The sequence below is a fragment of the Sinocyclocheilus rhinocerous genome, unplaced genomic scaffold, assembly GCF_001515625.1.
Source record: "Sinocyclocheilus rhinocerous isolate Xijiao unplaced genomic scaffold, SAMN03320098_v1.1 scaffold4978, whole genome shotgun sequence".
Classification (NCBI taxonomy): domain Eukaryota; kingdom Metazoa; phylum Chordata; class Actinopteri; order Cypriniformes; family Cyprinidae; genus Sinocyclocheilus; species Sinocyclocheilus rhinocerous.
The window spans coordinates 43,564-55,944 of NW_015647085.1; the positions used below are offsets into that span (position 1 = coordinate 43,564).

A 12,381-nucleotide genomic window follows, 5' to 3' on the forward strand; every position below is an offset into this window, starting at 1 on the left:
AAGAGTGAAAAATTTAAGGGGGTCTGAATACTTTCCGTACCCACTGTATATACACACACACATACACACACACACACATATATATATATATATATATATATATATACTGTAAATACAGTGCTGGGTAGTAACTGATTACATGTACTCTGGATCATGTAATCAGATTCCAAAAATTAAGTACTTGTAATTAGAGTATAGTACATTTTAAAATGCTCATAATCCGATTACAGTTTCTTATTATGGATTACATGATTATATATTATTCACACAATGGCAGTAAATTATTCATAATGGAAGTCTGGACAAAAACACTTCAAACCTGGAAGACTTTGGATGTGTAATATCATTGTTATTTTCATGTTTATTAATGTTTGTTCGTATAATGCAGGGATTCGCAAACGTTTTTATCAGCCGATCCCCTTAAAATAAAATATATACCTGAAATATCTCTCGGAGGAAGTTGATATATTTCAAATACTTTAACAACACATTCACATGTTTACAGTTCTCTGATGTCGGTTAATGGTCACATTGACATGCAGGTAAACAAGTAAATATTTATCTTTTTAGTGTTCAAGGGTTTGCATTATTTTTATTGTACTTTTTAAGATTTAATTCATTATTAGCTTTTTATCAACTCACAAACCTAGTGCAGTTCTTACATGAACCCCAGTTTGGCAAACCCTGGTGCATTAATGCATTTTATGATGTTGATATCAAAAATTTTATCTGTTTTTTTTTTTTTTGCTTTTTTTTTATACGAATTTGGTATGTTTAATGTAAGTTTAAAACAAATTTGATTAAAGTAATCTAAAAAGTAGTCGAATTACATTAAATAAAATGAGTAACCTAGATTACATTACTAACTACCAGTGTTGGGCAGTAACTAGTAACTTAGTTACTGTAATAATATTACTTTTTGCGGTAACTAGTAGTGTAACTAATTACTAATAAGATTTCAGTAATAATATTACAGTTACAATCCATAAAACAGCTAACTACAGTTTTCATCATGTAATCTGTAATCTGTCATCAGTAACAGACTACAGTTTGTAAGTAATCTACCCAGCTCTGTGTATATATATATATATACATACACACACACATATATATAAATATACATACATAGTGATAAAGGCAGACTGCCTGTGCATTATCCATTACTTAGATCGAATTAGTAACAGAAATATCAACCTGATGTGCTAGCTCGTGGGCGATGACTTTGGTGATTCCCAGTTTGTCCGAGGAAGAAGATTTCTCAGGGTCAAAGAGCAAACCGGACTCTCTGTAAGTCGACAGGCCCCAATTCTCCATAGCGCCTGACTGGAAATCTGGGATCGCCGCAAGATCTGCAAGTACAATTATATTAAAAACTAGGTTATTTCAAATGATTTCCTGGCAGATGAAAGCAGATAGCAATAAGTTATACCATTTTCACCAGCAAACACTCACCGTGTTTGGGAAGTGGATACGGGATGTCAAAATAATCATCATAAAAGTCGAGCAGAGTGACGGCGGTGTTGAGAGCATATTCCGCCTGACTGATCTTCTCAGGAACCGTATACACTGATATCTATATCAGGATTCAGGTTATGAAGAGTCAGTGGACAGTGGAATGAGGTATGGGTATGATATAAAGTGTGTTTATAATGCTTATGGACTTGCCTCGATTCCATGCTGGCTTGTTTTACTGATGGACTGGAAATCGCAGATGATGAAGGCCACCAGGTAGGTGCTCATCTTCACCGTCGTGTCAAACTGATCCTCCAGCAGCCCGTCAGCCAGTTCTGCAGTTCTCAGCTATTGGAAGAAATAACCTTGCATTAGGTTACACTTGCATGAAATGGTCTGTGAAAGAAATATATACTGAGAAAATACCAATTGCAGATGGTGTCATTTAAAAACACAGACTGATAGTTGTGATGATACATTTGTTGAGTTACCAAGGCTTTTTTTAATGCATATTTTGTGACTTCTCATTTAGGATAATAAACATGCATTCAAAATTCTGACTTGAATGTGTTCAAAGGGCGTACAAAATTTCTGTTATGATCTCATGGTTAAAGGCAGCCGCACAGAATATAAGAAAAGATTTGTTTAAATTATTTTTTTGTTAGATTCTCAACTACATTTACATTTATGCATTCGGCAGGTGCATTTATCTGAAGAAATTTACACCGCATTTTAATCAGTTCACGCATGTTAATTTTGCAGGGAATCAAACCCATGATCTTGGCGTTGCGAGCGTCATGCTTCTACAGTTTGAGCTTCAGAAAAGAACACAGAATTAGTCCTTTTCAACTGCTGAAAATGTTCCTAAAAAATATGTACAATACTGTTTGTGAAATATAATGTTATTGAATACAGTTTTAAAAATCCTATATTCTCATGTTTATTTATTTGCAATGTGTGAGAACTATTAATGTTAAAGATGTACTGTTTTTACCTGATTTTTTTGGGTTTTCATAGTATAAATCCACGTCAATTTCACCTGCACCATAAAGATCAAACTCAGATATTTAACAGAATAAAATTGTTCATTATGTGTACCTTGGGCATGTTGGATATGGAAATGTGCCTTGATTCTCTGCGCACACGGATGGTAAAGTTGGCTTTGAATGCAGGTTCATCAAAACAAGGGAAGGCAGCTCGAGCATGTGTCGCCTCAAACTGAGTGGATGCCAACATCCTGCAGAGAGAAAAATCATCATTTTGAAGGGGTTTTCTATTCTTCAAAGCCACTTCAAATACATTCCGAGTAAAACTTTGGCAAGTTAATCAAGAGCCAAGACATAAAAAGCAATGCAGCGGTTGTCTTACCTGACCTCTCCACTGTTTGTGGTATATCTGCCTTTATAAAAGCCATGAAAACTATCTGATAAGTTGGCAGAGAACTCCAAATGCACCACATGGTTTCCTTTCTCAAATGAGAAGCCATCAGAGAAGAGCGCGATCTGTTCATAGGCTTCAAACTCACTGGTTTGCAGATCCTGAGGATGTCTGGAGCCCAAGAGCTGAGCTTTGGAGATCTGCAGGTTCTTGCTGTGAAGGATGATGGCTCTGGTGTCCTGCTCTACCTCTATGAGAATCTGGACCACTCCGGTGAAGGTCAGGGAGGTCAAGTTGGGGTGTATCAAGAGGTCATAGTGCTGGGGCTTCACTGTTTCTGGCAATCTTATCTTGTCCCAGGGAAAAGGCGATGCATTTGTGTCTGTGTTGACAGTCATTCCATGGTTTCCAACAAAAAGACCACAGAATAAAATTGCAAATGTAAAGCAGCTTAAACAGCAAGACTGGGCGAGGAGCATGATGAAATATCAGGTTTAATAATACTGTTTCTTTTGGATACGAGCGCTAGTCAGCTGGTTATCAATGGCACACATGAGCAAAATATATCGAAGGTTTCATTGAATTCAGGGGACAAAGGTTTTGAACGAACCTGTGCGTGATGTCCGATCGGTAAATGAAAGTGAAACTACGCAGCTCTCACTCAAAATATCCCATTTCCTGATTTTTTTTGCGCTCATATTGTATTGCATCCTGGCGTTTACAACACATCACATGACATTTTATGTAACTGAAAAATATTATCTTTGTTTATAAAAGGCACGAAATTGTGAACGCGGTGAACATTAATTTCTCATGAATATTAATTACGTGTAGTGACGTTTGGTGTTTTTCCGTTCAACGGCTCTGTAGCTCAGCCATAGAGCTCAGCGCATAGGACTGGCTGCTGAATATTAATTAAGATACGTGCCTTGACGTTACAGGAAGTTCACCAAGCAACGTCATCAATGACCTAATTATTATTAATGAGATAAGCCTTCCCTACTGTACTGTTCATAAATACATACACTAAAGTTGGAAAGAAATAGCGCTCTGTCGCGGTGGGTCAAAAACACACGATGAAAAAAAAAAGGGGAAAAAAATTAGACATTTTAAGATACAACAAACGATTGAGCTACGAGTATATTTTGAGCTGTTTTATTTCTTTTGGGACTCCTCCCAATGAATGACAAATACATTTTCATACATGATTGGAGATTTACTGGCCAAGTCACTGGACAAAATGTAGTTTTTGTGTTTTACAAAAGCAGACAAAAAGAAAGTAAGCAGAAAAAGAAAAAAATTAATTACATGAGTTATGTTTTCAACTTTACTCAGTCACTAAATTCTGTTGGAAGACAAATAATCATGCAACTGTTCAGAAACAGGCTATTAGAAAATATAAATGGTCCCTGAGAAAAAGACACAAACATTTTCCAAAATAAGTCGATATCTTACTGTTAGCAAATCTTTTTAAATTGTTTAAGACTTTACTTTAAATTGCATTCATTCTCACAATGGTTCATCATAGTAAATTAACATATAGAGCTGTTTTTCTGGATTGGTTTGACTTCAAACTCTTTTAATTGCAAGGGAGAATTCAGGCAGTACTTCCAAAATAACTGAACTTTCACTATACTTTAGTCTAGACTAAACACTAGACTATCCTCATACCAACACTTGAGAATATTTATGGCGGTGGACGGTTTCTAACAGTAAGGAAATGCTTTAGTACACAATAACAAAACTGAAATACAATAAAATCCAATTTGTCACACAAAAAAAAAAGGTTCCATGAGTGTTTCCAATCTTTAAACCCTGACCGTTTCAAATTCACATGTAAAAAATAATTATAGTTTCATTATACAGGGCTATGAACAGGTTTGCGTATCTGCATCTCTGTTTATGAAATTGTCAGACGGTTTCTAACAGTAAGGAAATGCTTTAGTACACAATTAACAAACTGAAATACAAAAAAATCCAATTTTGTCACACAAAAAAAAAGGTTCCATGAGTGTTTCCAATCTTTAAACCCTGACCGTTTCAAATTCACATGTAAAAAATAATTATAGTTTCATTATACAGGGCTATGAACAGGTTTGCGTATCTGCATCTCTGTTTATGAAATTGTCAGTTGTGTGGAAGGATCTTAGTTTCATAGCTGCCAGAATCTAAAAACCAAATAAAATTAAATAACACTAAATAAATAAAGCACAACGTTTCCTTTCCATATTAACCACATTATATAGTTTCATATGAATGCATATCCATTCTAAAATAAGCCAGCAAAACATATTTATTAATAAAAACATTTACAAATGTCCACGAATGCAGTTCTTTCCATATCTATGTGCATGAATACACATTTATTCAGCAAAAAAAAAAAGACCTGTTTTTTTAAAAGCAAACAACATTTTTTTATTTTATTTAGCAGGTTTCTTTTATTCTCCTCGGTCCAAACGCTATTAGATCACCATCTGATGAGCTTCTGTGTCTCTATTCCTTCTCATCCTTTCCTGCATTTGCATTTGTGAGGGTTGTTGTCTAAACAGTAAACACAGTGTATTAATAAAGATATGACAAAAAAAATAATGTCTATAATGCATATAACACACAAATCTATTAGAATACAATTTCTAAAATGCATATAAAACAAACATTTAAAGATGTCACCTGTTCAACCATCCTCTGCATCTTCTCAATGACAGAGATCATCTGACTGCTGTTTTCTCTCAAACTCTTCTCGTATGTTTTGTTAAGCGTCTCGGATTTCTCCAGTTTCTTCTTCAGCTCTTTCTGTTGACCCTGCTCCTGTTCATTAGACACCTTCCTCGCTTCTGCTGCCTCTGAATCACATATACACACACCGGACACGCATTCAAATGCATGCATAAAATCTTGCGCATGACATGATACTGGAATATAATGGCAGACAGTGTTGGGGGTAACACATTACAAGTAACGTGAGTTACGTAATCAGATTACTTTTTTCAAGTAACTAGTAAAGTAACATTACTTTTTAATTTACAAGAGAATATCAGTTATTTTTTCAAATAAGTAACGCAAGTTACTTTTTTTTTTCCAATTTATTGATTGACAGCTCTCCTGTCCCCATGTTGAGAGAAATCAGAAGATGTTACTGTAGTTCTAAAATAAATATGAATATGCATTAATTCATCTCCCTCACACACCCAAAAAACAAACACAGATTCAGTATTGCTCAAAATGAATAAAAATAATGCAACTCAGAATATGACGGAAATAAAGCATTATGCCACAAGAGGTTTAAAGGAACAGTACACCCAAAAAATTAAAAATTGCTGAAAATGTACTGAAGATGTAGATGAGTTTGTTACTTCATTAGAGCAGAATTGGAGAAATGTAGCATTGCATCACTTGCTCACCAATGGATGCTCTGCAGTGAATGGGTGCCGTCAGAATGAGAGTCCAAACAGCTGATAAAAACATCACAATAATCCACAACACTCCAGTCCATCAGTTAACATCTGGAGAAGACAAAAGCTGTGTGTTTGTAAGAAACAAATCCATCATTGAGACGCTTTTAACTTTAAAACGTTGCATCCGGCCAAAATACAAGTCCATAATCCATAATAACGCTTCCTCCAGTGAAAAAGTCCATCTTTTGTTGTCTCTCACATCAAAATCCACCCACATATTTGTTAAGAGCTGAATTGACTTGTAAACGGTGCTTGATCTGTGCAGATTTCTCTCCTGATTCGACTTTTTTTTTTTACTGTAAAAAGCAATATTATGGATAGAGGAATCGTTTTTTGGCCAGAATCAACGATTTTTGAAGTTAAAAATGTCTTGATGGATTTGTTTCTTTTGTTTTCTCCAGATGTTAGCTGATGGACTGGAGTGCTGTGGATTACTTGTGGATTATTGTGATGTTTTTATCAGCTGTTTGGACTCTCATTCTGACGGCACCCATTCACTGCAGAGGATCCACTGGTGAGCAAGTGATGCAATGCTACATTTCTCCAAATCTGATGAAGATACAAACTCACTCACAAATTTGGGTGAACTATTCCTCTAAAGCATTAGAGTCTCACCGAGTCTGGATTGCAGTGCGGCGACACACTTCTCCAGTTCGCGTTGGGCCGCTTTGCTGCTCTCCAGCGTCTGCAGTAGGTTTGGTAAGTTAATGACGTTCCCTCTGTAGTTCACCAGATCTGTGTTACCGGTGCGACGGGCAGATGCTCTCTCTTTGCATGACTGAACGGGCAACATGGCTTTATTTCCTGAGAGGAACACACTGGCATTTTTATAATGCTACAGACAAATGTGTTTACATGCTTTATCAGATTGTATGATTTCCAGCTCACACACCCTCAGCACTGATGCTGCCGTCTGTCCGATCAGCGTCTGACCAGCGACTGCACAGATTTCTGTAGAGGCAAAGCCCACCGACTGCAGCCTTTCTGACCAGATCCTGCGCCTGAGGAGAAATGGGAAATCAGATAAGACTTAAAATATATTGTTTTTACATATAATTGAAGAATGTATGTCAATACACTGCAAAGAATAATGTTCTTCATCAGTATTTTTGTCTTGTTTTTCAGTACAAATATCTAAACATTCTTAAATCAAGATACATTTACTTGAGAAGCAAAATGACTTGAGATATACCAAAATGAAGTGGGCTTATGCTTAAAATGAAAAAATTATATGTCAATGGGGTTAGGATTTAAAAGACTTAACATCTTATGTAAATTTGATTTTCAAGTAAACGTATTGATTTAAGAAAATACTAGGTACAAATTTTTTTGCAGTGTAGTTTTATATTTTTACCATATTTTTTGATTCGACTGTGATATTCAAGTGCACTGTCTTTGTATCTTTTACAAATTTCTAATACTTTTTCATTTTGAATCAAAGTTTGTGGTTCGTCTCTGAGCTGGATGTTTTGGTTCATAGGTTTGAACTCTCGAGATAATACTCTAATATGCCCAAATGACAAATATTTCACTCTAAATCTAAATCTCTAAGACAAACCAATGAAAAAGAAAGAAAACCAATTTTTTTCCCGATTCAATATGGCTATACAAAAACAACAACAATAACTATATTATTATTATTATTATTATTATTATTATTAAATTATTTATCATTATTCGAAATATTTTATTTCATTTTTAGTTTATAAAAATTAAGCAAATCATTGAATAAATGTACTACTATTGCAATAATATTACTGTAAAATTAAAAAAACAATTGTTGTTCATTGTTAGTTCATGTTAGTTCACAGTGCATTAACTAATGTTAACAAGCACAACTTTTGATTTTAATAATGCATTAGTAAATGTTGAAATTAACATTACCTAAGATTAATAAATGCTGTAGAAGTATTTTTAATTCATGTTAACTAAAGTAGTTAACTAATGTTAACTAATGAACCTTATTTTAAAGTGTTACCAATTAAATCAATAAAGAAATATACTACTATTGCAATAATACTACTGTACTGTAAAATAAAAAACAAGCATTTAATAATAATAATAATACAATACAGTAATAAAAATAATAATTATTTTATTTTCTTATTTAAATTCTAGTAAACAAGAAGCAAAAATAAACAAATCGATACAAAAATATACTACCATTTCAATAATACTATTGTTCTGTAAAATAAAAATGTATTTATAACAATATTAATTACAATAATATAATAATAATTTTATTTGACACAACAACAGCAAAATTATAATACTAATATTTATGTCTGCCTTAACTTCTTTACAATTTCTTAATTTCAAATGTTAAACCATGAAGCTTTTATTCTGCAGAATTCTAAGAAAATATTTGGGAAGAAACCAAACCTGAGCAGGACTGAGAAACAGGCCGAGAGACAGCAGGATGTTGATCAGGTCTGCCTCTCGAAGACTTCCTGTCAGCTGACGGTCAAAGAACACCCAGGACAGAAGCCCTTTACGGGGAAGTTCTGCCATCCAGCCCAGAGGACGTTCCTTCAAGCACACAGACAGACAGACACGGCTAGAGGAGCAACACTGACAATTCCTGTCAGCTGACGGTCAAAGAACACCCAGGACAGAAGCACTTTACGGGGAAGTTCTGCCATCCAGCCCAGAGGACGTTCCTTCAAGCACACAGACAGACAGACAGACACGGTTAGAGGAGAAACACTGGACATTATTGGCTCAGACGCAAGCAGAAATGTGATTTCTTACGCTGTCTTTGGACGGCTGAGTGTCTGAGGCGCTCTGCCCGTCTCCTCCAGCACTGAGAGTTTTACTCTCTCTTAGATGCTCAGATTGTTTTTCAGATGATTCAGTCTCGTCCGTCTGGGCCATGTCCTCTGTCTCTCTCTCCTCATCCTTCTCTTTGAGTTTTCTCTTCTTTGCATCGATCAATCCTTTCTTTTTTGTCGTCTGTTTGTCTGATTTTTTGGGTTCATCCTCCTTTACAGAGAAAATAGCGTAAAAAAGTTACAATAACAACTAAATATCAACACCTATTTAGTAGTCAGCCAATCATAACAGAGGTCATTTTTACATTCAGAAGTAAAACCTTAAAGGTACAGCAGGCCATTTAATTTTGTTTATAATTGTTTTTGTGAAAGGAACCTTGTCTGGCATTATTTCAAAAACTTATTTCATTAAACCTTTAATTTTTTTTATTTCAGCTAGTTGCCAAGGCAACATTTCTCATTTTCATTTAATTTAACTTGATGTGCTAAAATAACTAAAACTGAAATAAGAATTTGTAAAAACTACATATTAACATATTTTTAAAAAACACACACAACAAAATGACTAAAACTTTAACTAAAATTAAAAAGAAAACAAAATATAAAAGCAAAAACTAATTCTAAATATTATTAAAACTATAATAGTATACATCAATGATCCTAAAATAACCCTTGTGTGTGCAGCAGGATTATTATAACTAACTAAAAACATTTCATTACTTGAAAAAAATGAATAACTAACTGAAATAAAATATAAAATCCTTACAATTGTTTTATTTCAGCTAGTTTCCAAGCTAGCATTTCTCATTTTCATTTAGTTTAACTTGATGTACTAAAATAACTAAAACTCAAATAAAAATGTATTAAAACTATACCGAACAAAATTATAAACGCAACACTTTTGTTTTTGCCCCCATTTTTCATGAGCTGAACTCAAAGATCTAAGACTTTTTCTATGTACACAAAAGGCCTATTTCTCTCAAATATTGTTCACAAATCTGTCTAAATCTGTGTTAGTGAGCACTTCTCCTTTGCCGAGATAATCCATCCACCTCACAGGTGTGGCATATCAAGATGATGATTAGACAGCATGATTATTGCACAGGTGTGCCTTAGGCTGGCAACAATAAAAGGCCACTCTAAAATAAAAAAAACGAATAAAAATGACAAAAACACAACCAAATGAATAAAACTTTAACTAAAATTAAAATGAAAACAGAAAACATTCAAATAAGAACTAATTTAAACTATTATTAAATCTATAACAGTATCTCAGCGATACTAAAATATCACAGGTGTGCAGTCTAGTGTACCTTGGGAGTGCTGTTGTCCTCTTTGACGCTGGGGCCCTGCGGCAGACGGCACAGACACTGATACAACTCAAGCCCAAAATCCCTCTGGAGCATCTCACTGAACATCTCCGCCATCAAACTCACCTGATAGCGGCACAAGAGACGTCAGCTAGGACACTAGTGCATCTTACCAATGCAGATTACATCATGACTGAGCCAGTTTACAACATATGTAACATACATGTTGTATTATTTGAATTATTAATACATGTTAGAATATATATGTGACCCTGGACCACAAAACCAGTCATAAGGGTCAATTACTCGAAATTGAGATTTATGCATCATCTGAAAGCTGACTAAATAAACTTTCCCTTGATGTATGGTTTGTTAGGATAGGACTATATTTGGCCGAGATACAACTATTTGAAAATCTGGAATCTGAGGGTGCAAAAAAATCAAAATAATGAGAAAATCATCTTTAAAGTTGTCCAAATGAAGTTCTTAGCAATGCATATTACTAATCAAAAATTAAGTTTTGATTTATTTACGGTAGGAAATTTACAAAATATCTTCATGGAACATGATCTTTACTTAATATCCTAATGATTTTTGGCATAAAAGAAAAATCGATAATTTTGACCCATACAATGTATTTTTGGCTATTGCTACAAATATACCCCAGCGACTTAAAACTGGTCTTGTGCTCCAGCGTTATATATATATACAGTGGGTACGGAAAGTATTCAGACCCCCTTAAATTTTTCACTCTTTGTTATATTGCAGCCATTTGCTAAAATCATTTAAGTTAATTTTTTTTCCTCATTAATGTACACACAGCACCCCATATTGACAGAAAAACACAGAATTGTTGACATCTTTGCAGATTTATTAAAAAAGAAAAACTGAAATATAACATGGTCCTAAGTATTCAGACCCTTCAGATTCAGATGAGCTGTGACACTCATATATTTAACTCAGATGCTGTCCATTTCTTCTGATCATCCTTCAGATGGTTCTACACCTTCATTTGAGTCAAGCTGTGTTTGATTATACTGATTGGACTTGATTAGGAAAGCCACACACCTGTCTATATAAGACCTTACAGCTCACAGTGCATGTCAGAGCAAATGAGAATCATGAGGTCAAAGGAACTGCCTGAAGAGCTCAGAGACAGAATTGTGGCAAGACACAGATCTGGCCAAGGTTACAAAAAAATGTCTGCTGCACTTAAGGTTCCTAAGAGCACAGTAGCCTCCATAATCCTTAAATGGAAGACATTTGGGACGACCAGAACCCTTCCTAGAGCTGGCCGTCCGGCCAAACTGAGCTATCGGGGGAGAAGAGCCTTGGTGAGAGAGGTAAAGAAGAACCCAAAGATCACTGTGGCTGAGCTCCAGAGATGCAGTCGGGAGATGGGAGAAAGTTGTAGAAAGTCAACCATCACTGCAGCCCTCCACCAGTCGGGGCTTTATGGCAGAGTGGCCCAACGGAAGCCTCTCCTCAGTGCAAGACACATGAAAACCCGCATGGAGTTTGCTAAAAAACACCTGAAGGACTCCAAGATGGTGAGAAATAAGATTATCTGGTCTGATGAGACCAAGATAGAACTTTTTGGCCTTAATTCTAAGCGGTATGTGTGGAGAAAACCAGGCACTGCTCATCACCTGTCCAATACAGTCCCAACAGTGAAGCATGGTGGTGGCAGCATCATGCTGTGGGGGCAGCAAATCGGCATATTAGAATGATTTCTGAAGATCATGTGACACTGAAGACTGGAGTAATGATGCTGAAAATTCAGCTTTGCATCATAGAAATAAATTACATTTTACAATACATACAAATAGAAAACTGCAATTTTAATTGTAATTATATTTCACAATTTTTACAGTATTTTTAATCAAATTAATGCATCCTTGATGATCATAAAGTATCCAACAATGCAATGCACTCAACGTAAACTTACATTTCTAGTATAAGGAATGATACAGCTAGGCACAAAAAAAGTTTCCCCCCCCCCCCGCCCAACCTACT

General features: G+C 35.1%; 2 protein-coding genes across 2 annotated transcripts in view; both read right to left on the reverse strand.

Annotated features, from left to right (window-relative positions):
- The window catches only part of LOC107708751 (endoplasmic reticulum aminopeptidase 1-like), an 8,524-nt gene extending 4,989 nt beyond the window's left edge, over positions 1-3,535 (reverse strand). The window contains exons 1-5 of the mRNA XM_016513051.1: positions 2,821-3,535; positions 2,551-2,689; positions 1,666-1,800; positions 1,453-1,573; positions 1,195-1,349 (exon numbers count right to left, since the gene is read on the reverse strand). Coding sequence (XP_016368537.1) covers positions 1,195-1,349; positions 1,453-1,573; positions 1,666-1,800; positions 2,551-2,689; positions 2,821-3,308 — 1,038 coding nt within the window. The 5' untranslated portion in view covers positions 3,309-3,535. The remainder of the gene's footprint in view (positions 1-1,194; positions 1,350-1,452; positions 1,574-1,665; positions 1,801-2,550; positions 2,690-2,820) is intronic.
- A 1,284-nt stretch (positions 3,536-4,819) lies between these two features.
- LOC107708752 (cell division cycle and apoptosis regulator protein 1-like) lies at positions 4,820-10,503 on the reverse strand (the record flags this gene model as incomplete). The annotated part of the gene is made up of 7 exons (XM_016513053.1): positions 4,820-5,370; positions 5,500-5,672; positions 6,900-7,088; positions 7,177-7,285; positions 8,667-8,813; positions 9,036-9,266; positions 10,369-10,503. Coding segments are annotated over 7 exons (1,032 nt in total), but the record flags the coding sequence as incomplete, so codon positions are not given.
- Positions 10,504-12,381: the final 1,878 nt, after the last annotated feature.